The sequence below is a fragment of the Hemitrygon akajei genome, chromosome 5 (assembly GCF_048418815.1).
Source record: "Hemitrygon akajei chromosome 5, sHemAka1.3, whole genome shotgun sequence".
NCBI classification, from domain to species: Eukaryota; Metazoa; Chordata; class Chondrichthyes; order Myliobatiformes; family Dasyatidae; genus Hemitrygon; species Hemitrygon akajei.
The window spans coordinates 135,630,829-135,647,074 of NC_133128.1; the positions used below are offsets into that span (position 1 = coordinate 135,630,829).

The 16,246-nt window shown below is 40.2% G+C and overlaps 1 protein-coding gene across 5 annotated transcripts in view; it reads left to right on the forward strand.

Moving 5' to 3' along the window:
- The first annotated feature begins 2,734 nt into the window (after positions 1-2,734).
- usp40 (ubiquitin specific peptidase 40) overlaps positions 2,735-16,246 on the forward strand; it is a 132,752-nt gene continuing 119,240 nt past the window's right edge. The window contains exons 1-4 of one of the 5 annotated variants that reach the window (XM_073046572.1): positions 2,789-2,823; positions 2,990-3,052; positions 9,338-9,701; positions 11,013-11,080. In XM_073046572.1, the coding sequence (XP_072902673.1) occupies positions 9,497-9,701; positions 11,013-11,080 (273 nt within the window). In that variant the 5' untranslated portion in view covers positions 2,789-2,823; positions 2,990-3,052; positions 9,338-9,496. Of the gene's footprint in view, positions 3,053-9,337; positions 9,702-11,012; positions 11,081-16,246 lie in introns of all 5 variants that reach the window. The other 4 variants (XM_073046574.1, XM_073046571.1, XM_073046570.1 and 1 more) reach the window with 4 other exon arrangements.

Sequence of the window (16,246 nt, forward strand, 5' to 3'; positions counted from 1 at the left end):
GAATCCACAAAAACCATCCAGTCCAGACAGGATACCTGGCCAGTACTAAAGATGTGTGCTGATCAACTGGCTGGAGCGTTCACTGGGATCTCTAACCTCTTGCTTCACAGTCTGAGATACCCACCTGCGTCAAGCAGACTTCATTTTTACCAGTGCCTAAGATGAACAAGGTAGCCTGCCTCAATGACTGTCATCCAGTAGCACTTACATTCACAGTGATAAAGTGTTTTGAGAGAGTTTGGTGATGAACCATCAACTTCTGTCTGAGAAGCAACTTGGATCCACTCCAGTTTGCTGACCAGAGCAACAGGTCCACAGCAGATGCTAATTCATTGGCTCTTCACTCAACTGTGCAACATCTGGACAGCAAAGATGCTCTTTATCAACTACAGCCCAGCATTCACTACAATCATCTCCTCAAAACTAATTGCTAAGCTTCAAGTCCTTGGCCCCAATTTCCTCACTTGCAAACTCCAGTCCGCTTGGATTGGCAACATCTCCTCCACAATCTCCTTCAGTACAGGTGCACCATAAGACTGTGTGCTTAGCCTCTTACTCTGTTCACTTCACACTTATGATTGTGTGGCTAAGCACAGCTCCAATGCCATATCCGAGTTTACTCATGACACCACTGCTACTGGTTGAATCAAAGGTGGAAACATATCAGCATATAGGAGGGAGGGAGATTGAAAATCTGGCTGAGTTGTGCCACAACAATAACCTTTCACTCAATGTCAGCAAGACTGAGAAGTTGATTATTGACTTCAGAAGAAAGAAGAAGAAAGGCCAAGAACCAGTCCCCATCAGAGGATCAGAGGTGGAGAAGGTCAGCAACTTTAAATTCCTTGGTGTTATTATTTCAGAGAACCTGTCCTGGACCCAGAACCTAAGTGCAATTATGAAGAAAGCACAGCAGCACCTCTACTTCCTTAGGAGATTGCAAAGATTCGGCATGACATCTAAAACTTTGACAAACTTCTATAGCTGTGTGGTGGAGAGTATTTTGACTGACTGCATCATAGCCTGGTATGGAAACACCCAATGCCCTTGAATAGAAAATCCTACAAAAGTAGTGGATATGGCCCAGTTTATCACGGGTAAAGTCCTCCCCACCATTGAGAACATCCACACAAAGCATTGTCGCAGGATAGAAGCATCCTTCGTCAGGGACCCCCTACCACCCAGGTCATGCTCCCTTTACAGGAGCCCAGAACTCACACCACCAGTTTCAGGTACAGTTATTACCCCTCAACCATCAGGCTCTTGAACCAAAGGGGATAACTTCACTTGTCCCATCATGAAATATTCCCCCAATCTATGGACTCACTTTTAAGGACTCTTCATCTCTTGTTCTTGGTGCTTATTGCTTATTTATTCATTATTATTTTTCTTTATTTTTTTATATTTGCAGTACATTGTTGTTTGCACATTGGTTGAACACCCATGTTTGTGCAGTCTTTCATTGATTCTATTATGGTTGTTATTCAATTATGGATTTGAGTATGCCCGCAAGAAAATGAATCTCAGGATTGTATATGGTGACATACATGTACTTTGATAATAAATTTACTTTGAATTTTGTTAAGTTTTATAGCTCCAAAACATAAAAACAATTGCAAGAAAAAGACAGAAGCCCAGAGTCTTAGTTCTGTTTTTACTTTAAAGTGAGTGTGTACACATCACGTGGTATATGAAGTATGCCATTCTTTTGATATAACCTATAATTAATCACTTAACCAAAGAATTCTGAATCAAAAAATATTTACAATATTACTCAAATATTATTGAATTATGACACAACAGTATCAACAATCATCTTTGATGCTACAATGAAAAGTTAGATTTGGAGGATTCATTCGTCTAAATCATTGTATGAAGGCAGACCATTACCTACACTACGTGTCTGTGCTGATTTTTTCGTTTGCATTTAATGTAAAGAACACTGCTGATGAATTCCTCCCTCGATAACTATTAGGAACTAATGCACAATTTTATAGTAGAGGTATTGGTAGTGTTTTGACTTGTTCTGTATTTCACTTATTTCTGTTTATTTCATTTAAATGCATAGATTCTCAGTTAAATGTATTTTTAAAATATAACTTTTAGCTATTTCCATGTAACTTCGGCTAATTGGGGCAGTCCTTATTGGGTTAAAATGCTCTGGTTCCGATGTGTGCCAATTAGCCCGAATCCACTGTATTTGGTTGATAAAGGCAGTGCATTATTACGTTATTGAAATGGTGCTACAGGAAATTTAACATCCACCTTCGAAAATGGTCTTATCCGACAAAATGTTCCAACCCTATACAGAACCCTACTGCCAACATATTCTCACTCCAGTTTTGTGGGACTGAAACAATTCACAGCCTCTTCACTTGGATACAATATTATATCGAACATTATTTTTTTCTCTCCCCGTTGATGCTGCCTGATATGCTGAGCTCCTCCAACATTTCGAGTTGTTCCTCTAGCATTTTGTTTGCATTGTTCACAATTGTTTATTTTTGCTTCAGATTACTAGCTTCCATGACATGTTTAATTCTAAGTGAGGGTAGGTCGGTAAAAACGTTGAGTTGCCCACCGGCGTGACCACGTCACTCCAAAGTTGACCTTGCCTCGCAACCTCTTCGTCCACGGAATGGAAGGATACTGGTAATTGTAGTTCTCTATGCCCCTTCACGCGTATGCAAAAGATGCGACTACAATAACCAGAGGGCACGGCGGTCGCGCAGGCGCAGTCACCCGGCTATGTAGAGTAATGGCCGTTTACGGATATGAAGAAGTGCTGTTCCCAGGGAGACGCTACTACTGTGTCTTAGCATGGTAGGGCTTCAGTGGCGAAGATTTTCTCCCTGTGAATGATAATAATAACAATAATAATAATAAGCCACATCTCGGGTTGTACTGAATGCTCATGGGCATCATTTGGGCTTCAAAACCCTTGTTTTTCTCACTGGAAGCATCTCCCATTTCTGGATTTAATTTACAGCTGGCGGAGTTCCCGGTTAAGTTGCTGCACTCTCACCTCCATGTGTTAATGGTAATGGAAATGGTAAGGCCTTTTACAAGAAAAAAGTCCATAAACATACCATTATAATGCTGAGGAGATGAGATCTGAAATCCTTGGCAGTTGAGGTGTGTGGAAAAGTTCCTACTCCAAAGCTATTCCTTTGGCCTGCTAAATGTTTCCATTATTTTCTACCTTTATTTCAGTTTTCCAGAATCTGCTTATGTCTTTATAGGTTTGAAGCTTAATTCAGAATTGTGCTTTCACTTAGGTTGTGATTTATTGGGTTCAGTGTGATAAACCTGGGGGCACAGCAATTTTGGTTTGGAGTGATAGTAGATGGTAAATGAGTCTTTGGGTCTTATTCATAATTTGGAGAAATTCTGCCCAAGTTTCTTTAATAATATTCATAACTTACTGACTTTTGATGTAGCACTCTCTTCAGAGCTGTTTAGGTTTAATAGAAAAAAATCAGGTTTGTCCTTTGAATTTAAAGCACAAAATATTTGCTGGAAGAACTCTGGGTCTTGCAGCATTGTGGGAAGAAAGGAATTCTGAATGATTTGGCTCCTGATGCGTGGTTTCAACCCGAAATGTTGACCATTCATTTCCCCTCATGGATGCTGCTCATCCCGCTGAATTCTTTTAGAAGATCAGTTATTACTCCACATTTCAGCATCTGCAGTTTCTTCAGAGTCTGGTGTTTCTAGATGGAAAAATCCTGACAATTCACTAATGCATGATGGTGGTGAGAGGTTCTATGTGATAAAGAACTGAAAGATGCCCAGTTGAACACACCATGGATAAGAAGGGTTTATGTAGGAGTGGAATAATGGTAACATGAAAAAAGTTGCTGATTTTTGAGTCAACAATGTGAAAGAAGACAATTTGGTCATGACAAAACAATTATCAAACACAGGCTGGATAACAGTAATTTTGGTGTAACTTGAGGAAAATTGATGATGGGATGTAAAAGGGGCTTCCTTTCCTTATTGTAAAGTAGTAACAGTTTTTTATGTACTGATGCCCATCCAGGTTTTAGAGATAGTTTATAAGTTGAGTTTATTGTGCAGGTGTAATGAAAAACATGTGGCTATGTGAGCATTAACTGTGTAATTCGGAAAGGAGAGAACAATCTTTGACAGTGTGTTCCATACTTTGGCATTCATGGCAGAAACAGCGTTTGATTTTTGAGCATCCACCAGAAGAATGGATGGCACAGCTAGTAGAGCTGTTGCTACACAGCACCACAGACCTGCAATCAGTGTTGGCCATAGGCCCTGGCCGTGTGGAGCTTGCATTTTTGCTCTCTGATTGTGAGGGTTTCCTCTGGATGGTCAGATTTCTTTTCATTTCTGAAAGACTTGGAAGTTGGTCATTGGGTTAATGTGGAATTAATACTAAATGGGTAGCTCATGGTTGGTGTGGGATTGGTGGACAAAAGGCTTATTGCCTAGCTTTTTCCTGCTTTTCCAGTCCTGATGAAGGGTCATTCAGAACAAATGATTACAAAGTAAATGACTACTAGATAGAGCAATGTAAAACAATAATGCTATAGAAAAATTGCAGTGCTGGTAAGCAATTAAGTGCAAGAGCATAAAAAGATAGATTGTGAGATCAGAAGTCCATTTTATCATACTAGGGAACCATCAGAAATCTTCACAATTGGCGACGAGAAAAATACTGAATTAATATCAGACAGGTTGATGACTCTTGCTATAAAGCCATAGTAACACACATAGAATGCTGGAGGAACTTGGCAGGTAAGGCAGCATCATTGGAGAGGAATAAAGAGTTGACATTTTAGGCCAATGAGTCCTTGAGGCTGAAGAGATTGTGGAAGCATTAGTAATGATCTTTCAAGAATCAATTGATTCTGGTATGTTCCAGAGGAATAGAAAATTGCAAGTGTCACTCCACTCTTTAAGAAGGAAAAGAGGCAGAGAAAAGGAAATTATAGGCCATTTAGTTTGACCTCAGTGATTGGGAAGCTGTTGAAGTCGATTGTTAAGGATGTGGTCTTGGGGTACTTTGCACATGATAAGATAGACTGTAGTCAGCATGATTTCCTCAAGGGAAAATCTTGCCTGACAAATCTGTTGGAATTCTTTGAAGAAATAACAAGCAGGACAGACAAAGGGGAATTGTTGGATGTTGTGTACTTGGATTTTCAGAAGGCCTTTGACAAGGTGAGGCTGCTTAACGAGTTTCAAAGTCATGGTATTACAGGAAAGATAATGGTATGGCTAAGGCAGTGGCTGATTAGCAGGATGCAAAGAGTTGGAAAAAAGGGAGCCTTTCTTTGGTTGGCTGCCGGTGACTTGTATTCTATAGGGGTCTGTGTCGGGACTGCTTTTTTACGTTATATGTCAATGACTTGGATGACGGAATTGATGGCTATGTGGCAAAGTTTGCAAACAATTCAAAGATAGGTAGAGGGGCAGATAGTTTTGAGGAAGTAGACTACAGGTGGACTTAGACAGATTAGAAGAATGGGCAAAGAAGTGGCAGATGGAATACAGTGCCGGGAATTGTATGGTCATGCACTTTGGTGGAAGAAATAAAAGGGTAGTCTATTTTCTAAATGGAGAGAAAATTCAAAATCTGAGTTGCAACAGGACTTGGGGTTGAGTCCCTTTGCAGGATTCCTTAAAGGTTAATTTGCAGGTTGAGTATTTGGTGAGGAAGGCAAATGCAATGTTAGCATTCATTTCAAGAACACTAGAATATAAAAGTGTGGATGTGATGTTGAGGCTTTATAAAGCACTGGTGAGGCCTCACTTAGGCCCCTTATCTAAGAAAGGACATGCTGACATTGGAGAGGGTTCAGTGGAGGTTTGCAAAAATGATTCCTGGAATGAAAGGCTTGTCATATGAAAAGTGTTTGATGGCTGTGGGCCTGCACTCACTTGAATTCAGAAGAATGAGGGGTGACCTCATTGAAACCCAAAGAATCTTGAAAGGCCTTAATAGAGTGGACATGGAGCGGATGTTTTCTAGGGTGGTGGAGTCTAAGACCAGAGGGCACAGGCCCAGAATAGAGGGGTGACCTTTTAAAACAGAGATGAGTAGGAGTTTCTTAAGCCAGAGGGTGGTGTATCTGTGGAGTATTTTGCCACATGTGGCTGTGGAGGCTAAGTCATTGGGTATATTTAAGGTAGAGGTTGATAGAATCTTAATTCGTTAGGGCATGAACGGATACGGGGCGGAGGCAGGAGATCTGAGCTGAGATGGAAAATGGATCAGCTACAGGGGTGTTAAACTCATTTTAGGTCACGGGCCGGATTGAGCAAAATGCAGCTTCATGCGGTCCGGATCAGTCGGACGCGTGCGAACGCAGCTTTCGTTGCCTCCATTTTTTCAGCCTGCTCTCATGTGTCTCAGTCTCTGCTATAACTACAAAGTGTTTCACTTTTCAAATTCCGTTTCTTATGAAGAAGACTGCCGAATAAACACTAAAAACCCTGAAAACCTGGTACCTGAATAAACTCAGCATTAGCCATATCATACGCCATAGGTGCTTCGATTACTGGGGCCAGCTTTAATAGTAATTAGATATTATCTCGTGGGCCAAAGATAATTCCACCGCGGGCCGGATTTGGCCCGCGGGCCTTGAGTTTGACATATATGAGCTATGATGAAATGGCGGAGCAGATGCAATGGGCCAAATGGCCTGATTCTGCTCCTATATCTCTTGGTCTTATGTTCTTGGCCTGAAACGTCAACTCTTTATTCCTCTCCATAGATGCTGACCTACCTGCTGAGTTCCTCCAGTATTTTGTGTTTTTTTATTATTTCCAAGCTGCTTCTCTCTGATTCTGTAAGATTAAATGGCAGCTACCTCTTTGCCTGGTTTGCATCCAATTCAGGAACTGCTGCATATTGATTTGGAGAGAGAAGTAGAACAGTTTCAGTTATAAGTAGATTTTTATTTTAAGAGGTGTCTGAGGGAAGATGAAAGAAAAATAAATGATAAAACTTTGCTGGTATAAGATCCTGAAGGGTTTCTGCCTGGTGGTTGTGGAGAGGATATAGGCTCTTGTGGGAGAATTGAGAACCTAGGTTACTGTTTAAAAATATGGTGTTACCCATTTAAAGAGGAGGTTAAATGACATCAAGGTTGTGAGCTTTTTAGAATGTTCTTCATGAAAGGATGGTGGAACCAGAATGCAGGATTCTTGACAAGCAAGGGTGTTAAAGATTTTATTGAAAGGTAGAGCAGGCTTGAGGGACTGAGTGAACCATTCATGAAATTCACTTGCTTGTAAGACAGCGTATTTTAACGTTAGAGTGAAAGCAGAAGAAATATGCAAGAAGATTAGAGATAAGATTGGGAAAATAAATGGTTAAAATGTCAGACAAGTTAGTACAAGAGGGAAGAAAAACAATAGTATCTTTGTCCTGATGATGGGTCACAGTCTGAAATATCAGCTGTTTATTCATATCCATAGATGCTGCCTGACCTGCTGAGTTCCTCCAGTAATTTGTGGGTTGCCTTGGATTTCCAGCATATTTGAAATCTCTTGTATTTATGAATAACTTGCATTTATATATTTAAGGTTCAGTCATTTAGATAGACCAGTAATAGGATTGGATGCAGAGCAATATGAGGGGTAAAGGTCTCTGTTTGGATGCAAAGTTAACTTCTGATGAAATTTTTTAAAGGAGATCTGGCAAAGAATTTGGAGAAGAAATAATGGGGAGTAGCACACTGCCTGTTGCTGGTAGTTGAGAATGTAAAAAACTTAAAAGGGAAAAAATGCTGATGTGGAAAACTAAGGCAGAAAATATGTTAATCACGTAGTTACTAGTGAAATGTGGCTTGGTTTTAAGCTGGAAGAAAGTTCGAGGAGCTTCAGGGAAGTTGCAAGCATTCGGCTTTTGTGAGTATAAAGAACCAGAAAGCAGGGGAGTGGGGATGACTGGAAGAATTGGATCAGCCCATGATTAAATGGCAAAGAAAACTCAATGGGCCAAATGGCCTACTTCTGCTCCTATATTTATGGTATTTCCATGGCCTCCTTTATGGCTATGATGAGGCCAAGTTCAGGTTGGAGGATATTCCATCTGGGTAGCCTTCAACAAGATGGCATGACCAGTGATTACTCTAACTTCCAGCAGTTTCTTCCCCTCCCTCCTTCTCTCTATACATTCCTCATTCTGGTCACCCTCTCACACCTTCTCTTCACCTATCCATCACTCACCTCTGGTTTTCATCTTCCCTTTCTTCTATGGTCCAGTGTCCTCTTGCTGGACTCCTCCTTCAGCTCTTTAACTCTTCCACTTATCCCTTCCAGCTTCTTCACCTCACCTTCTGCACCCACTCACTTTCCCCCTGTCGTGGTCTCACCTATCACCCGAACTCCTTACCCTCCTCCCACCTTCTTATTCTGACTTCTGCTGCCTTCATATCCAGTCCTGATGGAAGGTCTTGGCCCAAACCATCGACTGCTTACTCCCTTCCAAGGATACTGTCAGACTTCTGCAGTCAATTGCTGACAATTTCAAAGAGCTCCAACAATAATTACAGCTTTATTTTGTGATGATTAATGATTGATTTCAGCTGTAAATCACCCATTCAATATATATTGATATGCTTTACTTACTTTGCAGCAGGTAAGAGGAATTGCATTCACTGGTGTCCCCTGTACACTTCTCTGGCCACTGTTGTGCTCTTTATTAATAACTTGGTTCTTCCCTTAAATGCCGATGGACCTGCTAATTATTTTCAGGATTTTCTGTTTTCCTTTCTTAATATTGTACTGCTGCCAATGTTCCTGAATGTGCTAATTTCTCTGTAAAATTATAAGCCAGAATGCTTCACATCTTTAACGTTTCATTCTTATTGATTGATCTTAGTGGCTAGTTAAATTGTTCATCTTGTTGTCCCAAAGAATTGCTGGATGCAGGTTTTCAGAAATATGATAGCACATTATCACAAAATCAAAAATGTTAACCGGAAATTGTAGTCATTTTTATGACAATAGCAAATATATGGGATAATTCAGTGCACCAAGTACATTGCTATTTTTGCTAATGCACTACTATTGCCTTAAATAAGTATCTTATTTCAAATACATAAGGGTTGTTAGCAATTTAAGGTAATTATTTGGCAAAGGATACAGAAGCAATATGAGGAAAAATTTTCTAACTTGTTGTTGGACATGTACACTGTAAGGAATTTAGATAAACATGAGACAAAAGTTTTCGGAGTTGTGAAGAATGAGTGAAGTGGGACCAATTGGATAACTGGTAAGATTAAATAAATGCTTAATGCACTACTGTCCTATATTATTTCTTGACTTTGACTCATTTTTCTTTGTTTTTCAGAAGAAAGACACTGTTGAACTTCACACCTACTGCTGCCAACAAAGCGGAAGTTCTAATGCTGCTGAGAATGAGATAACATTAAATTATTAAGCTGCAAATTCAGTTTTTTTAGGCCAAAGCAAAACCGTATGAGAGGTTGAGTGCTTCGTGTTGTGCAGAATGTTTGGGGACATGTTTGAGGAAGAGGAAGACTCTGGCTTTGTGTGTGAGAACAAAGTGGGGAATGGTAGAAAATCAAGGAAAAAGGATAATGAGCCTCCAGCTCATCGAGCAGCCTGTAATCTGAGTGGAATTAAAAACCAGGGAGGCACCTGCTACCTCAACTCACTGCTTCAAACATTGCTGTATACACCAGAATTTCGGGGTAAGTAATGATGAGTTGAAACAGATACAAGAAAGGGTTGTTATCATAATTGTTTAGTCAACTGTGCCTCAGTTCTGTCTTCTAGAACTGCCTCACTGATGCCTCTTTTTGTGAAGCTCATTTTTTTCAAAAGCATTATAACTAAAAGCTTTGTTTGTTTGTGTGGCTTATTGTTAATTTTGTCTGAACATGCTCCAGCAAAGCTCATAGGAATATCGTACTGCATTGAATAATTGCAAGGTTATTCATTGGAGCAGTCCCACATGGAACAACTTGATATGCTGGAGTTCCATAACTTTAAGGTACAAATAAACCATTGTACTTGACACATATGATTTCTCACACAAACTGGCCATGCCCTAAATTTGTCTATCTCTTGACTTGATCCTGATAGATTAGTGCCTAATCACAAACGAGAGAAATGCTGAAGAACTCTGCAGGCTCATCTCTGTTCTAACTGGACGCCCATCTATTCTGAGGCTGTGCCCTTTGGTCCTAGACTCACCCACTATTGGAAACATCCTCTCTACATCCACTCTTTTGAGGCCTTTCAACATTCGATATGTTTCAATGAGGTCACCTGTTACTCTGAATTCCACTGAGTACAGGCCCAGAGCCATCAAACACTCTTCAAATGACAAGCCTTTCAATCCCAGAATCAATTTTGTTAACCTCCTTTGAACACAACAATGTCAGTATATCTTCTCATACATAAGGGACCCAAAACTGTTCACAGTACTCCAAGTGCAGTCTGACCAATGCTTTATAAAGCCACAGCATCATATCCTCTCAAAATGAATACTGACATTGCATTTGCCTTCTTTGCCACTGGCCCAACCTGCAAGTTAATTTTAGGGAATCCTGCACAAGGACTGCCAGAAACTCATGTCAGATCATGACAGGTGTTTAAGGTTTGATTGAATTACATGGCCTCCTGTCACTCCATCACCTCTGCTTGGAAAACATAGATTAAGAAAGTTAGCAACATTGGAGGAGGCCTTAAGAATATAATTGAATGTCTTTGGTATACCAATTTGTTAAGCTACATGCTGACTTAGACTGTTTATAGTAATGGGGGGGTGGTTGGTGGGGCAAAGATAATTTCAACTCAATCATGCTTCCTCTGTCTCAGTTTAGATTTCTGGCATTTTAAGTGTTCATTCCTAATTTCTAATGAATATTAATAAATATAGAATATTAGAGGCAAAAATAGAGTAGTTACTCAGAATCGCTTTATCATGTTAATGGGTTTATATAAATGTACTTATTGTTCCTGAAGTTAATGCATTGCTTCTTCTTTCGTTGAATTAGAATCATTATTTGCCCTAGGACCTGAGGAACTGGGAGATTTATCAGACAAAGATAAGCCAGAATCAAAGGTCAGAATATTTGTATTTATCTAATGTTAATATCATATCTTGCCCCTGCATTTGTGAACAGAGATTTTTCAGTACAGCAAATCTGCACAAAATGCTCATTTTTAATTCTTGAAATTGTTCACTGTAAATTCTATTAAAGATAGCATTGACCAGTATAGGTTAGTTTTATTTTTGGTTTTCTTTGGAGTAAAATAAAACAGCTCTGCTCAGCATGTGATGTACATTGGGCTAATACCCTTCATTTCCATCATGTTGCAAAAAACCTCAGAAATAATAGAAAGAACCCGTCTGTTTTGTCATGTACATGCTGGCTAAACAAAAAATCTTTAGATCATTTTGCTCCCGTACGTATTTCAAAATGATCTTCTGGCTTTTGCCTCAAACATTTATTTGAGCAATAAATTCCAGACCCCCATGACTTATTGGTTTATTTTGTTTTTGTCTGTATGCCCTCTGAAGTTCTTCCTATTAACTCACCTGTGCCCCTACCCACCTACTCCCTTAGCCTCAAGCTATTGACATTTGTCCTGAGGGAAATGGATCCTAAAATAAAACCTCCTTTTTACAAACTAGCCTAGAGAGTCTTAATTTTGAACATCTCTATTTTTGCCAGCACACACAATGATTGAGAAACTTAGCAGGTCAGGAAGCATTTATGGAGAGGAATAAACAGTTGACATTTTGGGCTGAGGCTTTTCATCAGCTCCCAAAGCATCGACTGTTTATTTCTGTTCGTAGATGCTGCCTGACCTGCTGAATTCCTCTAGCATTTTTTATGTGTTACTCTGGATTTCCAGTATTTTCAGAATCTCTTGTGTTTATCCCTGGCAAAGTCATCACAAATTATGAATGTGCCCTCTCTGGTCTTTCCTGATTTGAACAAATAGATATTTACCCCTTATTTTCCCTCTTCTGAATTTCCCTTCCTCCATATGGGATAACCTTGTGATAACTAAGCCTAATTAAAGCTGGTGGCATAATCTCTCTGAAACCATACAAGTATTTTGTGGGAGCAATTAAGATCATCATGCCATAGTTTTAAGTATTAGACATCTTTTGACAGTACACTGTACGTGGCTATAAATTACCATGTAGTGTAATGTAGATCACATAGACCAACTCCGGTCAAGATGGCACCAGCGAACAATGATTTCTCAAGTGACATCTTCCAGATGATCTGTCATTTCAGTTTTTCTATGTATCCTATTTATTCTTTTTATCTTAATTTTGTTTTTGAAACTGTTGGAGCCTGTGACTTACAGTCTGTAGTTCGATCGAGTGAGCTTGGGATATGCTGTCCCTGAGAAAACTCCAGAAGAGAAATGTGAGGGTGAGCTACCATGAGGAGAAGCTCAGATATGAGACAAGGGGCCATGATTGACTATATTTCTCGCCGATTAAAGCATCGTGGAAGGTTGAAACATTGAGGCAAATGCTGAGGAGAATGAGTGGTTCTTGGCAGGGCTGCCGGGACCAGATGCTTTTGGAGATGTTATTGAAACGCTAAGATTTATAGATTGGAATTTAGTTCATATTGGCCTCTTTTGGGGTTTTTTTTGTGTTCTCGCCCATTCTTGTTGCCTATTGGTGGGCTGATGGTTTGAGCGATCTGTTAGTTTTTGTGCAAGGGAGGGGTTTGGGGTTTGTGAGTTTGATTTTCTTTTCATGTGTGGGAGATTGACTTTCGTTCAATTACTTTTATTGCGTTTTGTCTTTTATGGCTATCTGAAGAAGACAAATCTTTTGTATTCTGCATACATGTTTTAATAATAAAATGAACCTTTGATATTCTTAAGTACACAGTTGCTTACTGAGCTACTGGAAAAAGTGCAAAGGGAGCAGTTAAATCTTGCTTTGATATTGTGTGAATCCTCCAATTAGATAGATAGATAGATCTATATAGATATATATAGATGTGATGGTATCCATTAGTCTCACGAGACCATGGATCTGCGCCTGGAAGTCTCGCTTCAGTGAGGCAACACTGGAGTGTCCTCTCCAGGGCGCAGGCCTGGGCAGGGTTGTATGGAAGACTGGCAGTTGCCCAAGCAGCAAGTCTCCCCTCTCCACGCCACCAATGTTGACCAAGGGAAGGGCAAGGGCCGATACAGCTTGGCACCAGTGACATCACAGGAATTGCCCGAGCGAGGTTGAAGACTGCCTTAGGGACTCCAGCTCCAGATTTGTCTTCAGGGTTTACTCCTGAAGCCTTTCCCATAAGTGGGTATGGCCGCAAGGCAGTGGAGGTTTGAAATCAGAGTTTCCCCTCTCTTAGATGGACTGCCTTCGCAGGCTGACGAGCTCCATCTGCCTGAAATAGAGATTGTTTGGGGGATTTTCGCCCATTCTTCCTTGCAAAAGGCTTCTAGTTCTGTGAGATTCTTGGGCCGTCTTGCATGCACTGCTCTTTTGAGGTTTATCCACAGATTTTCGATGATGTTTAGCTCAGGGGACTGTGAGGGCCATGGCAAAACCTCTTGAGCCTGTGCCTCTTGAGGTAGTCCATTGTAGATTTTGAGGTTGAGGTGAAAACTATACCCCAAGCCGATTTGGTGAGATCGAGAATGACTTCAGGCTGGGCAGCCCGGGTGTGTTGTTGTGCCTGGATTTGGGTCCTGGAGCGTGGCACTAGTCGGTGCTTGGACAATTTAAATGTCCGCCCAGAGAGACTGGAATTCTGAGTGTTGGGTATGCAGGCAAGGGTTGTGCTGATTTTGCTCACTCTCTCGTGAATTATTCCTTTCTCCGTGGTGCCAAGGCTGTGAACTGATCTGGCTGCTGTGTTTCTGCTCTACTAGTGTGATGAACTGGGGACCGAAGCTCTGGGAGCAAATCTGGGACTCAGTCTGGTTCAGGATGCTGTTGGCTTGTTTCTATTGTTTGCACGGTGTTTTTCTTTCTCTGTACAGTGGTTTTTGGTCTTTTTTTAATTGGTTTATTTGTGTTTCTTGCTTTGTGGCTGCATGTAAGCAGACAAAATTCAAAGAATATAATTTTTACAGTCTTTGATGATAAATGTACTTCGAAGCTTTGAATCTTTGGACCTCATGTACACAGGCAGAATTCTCAATAAAAATCCTGAATGGAGTCTGGATTGCAGGAAGGTTTCAAAGGAAGCTGTCGGGGATATGTAGATGCTAATCTGTAATTTTTTACAATTTTCTAACTGTGAGCATGTCATTTAGTTTGGAAGTTTGAACGTGTTGCTCTGTTTTTATGTTGAGAGGGTGAAACCAGCGAATTATAAGTTAATTACCTTAACATTTATTGCTCAAATTATGCTACTCTTTTAATCAAAGTAATGGAAAGTCTTGAATATTTTCAGTGTGGATTTATAAAACTTTGCTGTTGCTTGATGGATCTGATGCTTTAAAGTGGTGATTAAGGTAATGGACAGGATAGTATCTAGATAGATGTACGGAAGTTATTAAATACACTTGAAAGAAAATTTTAACTGGAGTTGATGCTCATGAAATTAAAGGTAATTTATTGATTAGGTCAGGAAATAGGCTGAGTACTTTGTAAATAGTGAAAAATCAGATGCAGTGGAAGCATTAATGTGTAAATAGATCATAAAGTAGCTTTAGATGGATGGGAAAAATACAAAAAGCTTATCAAATGCTGTCTGTTGAAAGGAAAAGTTTCTGTATAGTTGTATGAAATCATGCAAAGATTAGACTTGGAATCCTGTGAGTTTTTCTGGGAAGAATATATTGCCCTTGGATAGATCGGACAATTTACCAGTGTATTAACTCTGTGGGTTGAATTATAAGGAGGTTAGTAAAGTAAAAAGTGATTTGATTGTAGTTTTCAAGATTGTAAAGGGTTTTGATAGGATGGGCGGAGAGAAACTTCCTCAGCAGATTGGTAAGTCAGGGACAAGGGACATACAGGTTTCCCCCACTATTCGAAGGTAGAGTGTTCCTATGAAATGGTTCGTAAGCTGGAATGTCGTAAAGTGAAGAAGCAATTACCATTTATTTATATGGAAAATGTTTGAGCGTTCACAGACCCAAAAAAATAACCTACCAAATCATGCCAAATAACACACAAAATCTACAAACGTTGTAAAATAACAGTAACATATAGTAAAAGCAGGAATGATCTGATAAGTACACAGCCTATATAAAGTAGGAATACTTTTCTGCAATTATTGCAGCACTGTCCACCGCAGCGAAAATCTCACACAAGCGCTCCCGGCAGAAGCACTCTTTCCAGTAACCTTTAAGCTACCAAATAACACATATAACATATATAACAAATAACAGCATTATGAAGGACTCCCTGCACCCCTCATACAATCTCTTCTCCCTCCTGCCGTCTGGGAAAAGGCTCTGAAGCATTCGGGCTCTCACGACCAGACTATGCAACAGTTTCTTCCCCCAAGCTATCAGACTCCTCAATACCCGAAGCCTGGACTGACACCTTGCCCTACTGTCCTGTTTATTATTTATTGTAATGCCGGTACTGTTTTTTGTGCACTTTATGCAGTCCAGTGTAGGTCTGTAGTCTAGTGTAGCTTTCTCTGTGTTTTTTATTACATAGTTCAGTCTAGTTTTTTGGACTCTGTCATGTAAACCATGGTCCTGAAAAACATTGACTCATTTTTACTATGCACTGTACCAGCAGTTAAGGTCGAAATGACAATAAAAGTTGACTTGATAAAAATGCACAGCCTATATAAAGTAGAAATAATGTATGTACAGTGTAGTTTCACTTACCAGAATTGAGAAGAGAGTGAGCACACTGATGATGGTGTGTTAGGCTGAGTCGTCGGGGGTTGGGGAGGTGGGAGGTAGAAGAGTCTGGGGTGTCATCTCCTCGTTGTCTGTTTCCATCAGGGCAGGCAGATCACCTTCTTCTATGTCTGCCTGCCTCGTTGTCGAAGGTTGAGTTTCGTCGTCTGCTGTGGCTGATGTGGAAGGCTTGAAAAACAACAGTATGCTTGACTGCTTATTTTTCTATCATACACTTCTTTGTAAGCACTCAAACCATCCTGCAAATATGCCCTAAACCTATGTACCCTTTCAAAATTAAAGTCATACTTTTCTGCAATCATTGCAGCATTATCAATCGCAGCGAAAATCTCACGCAATTGCTTCCCATTCAGTTCCTGGACGACTTCATATTTGGGCCGTTCGCTACTGCGTTCGGCTTCAATTGTTA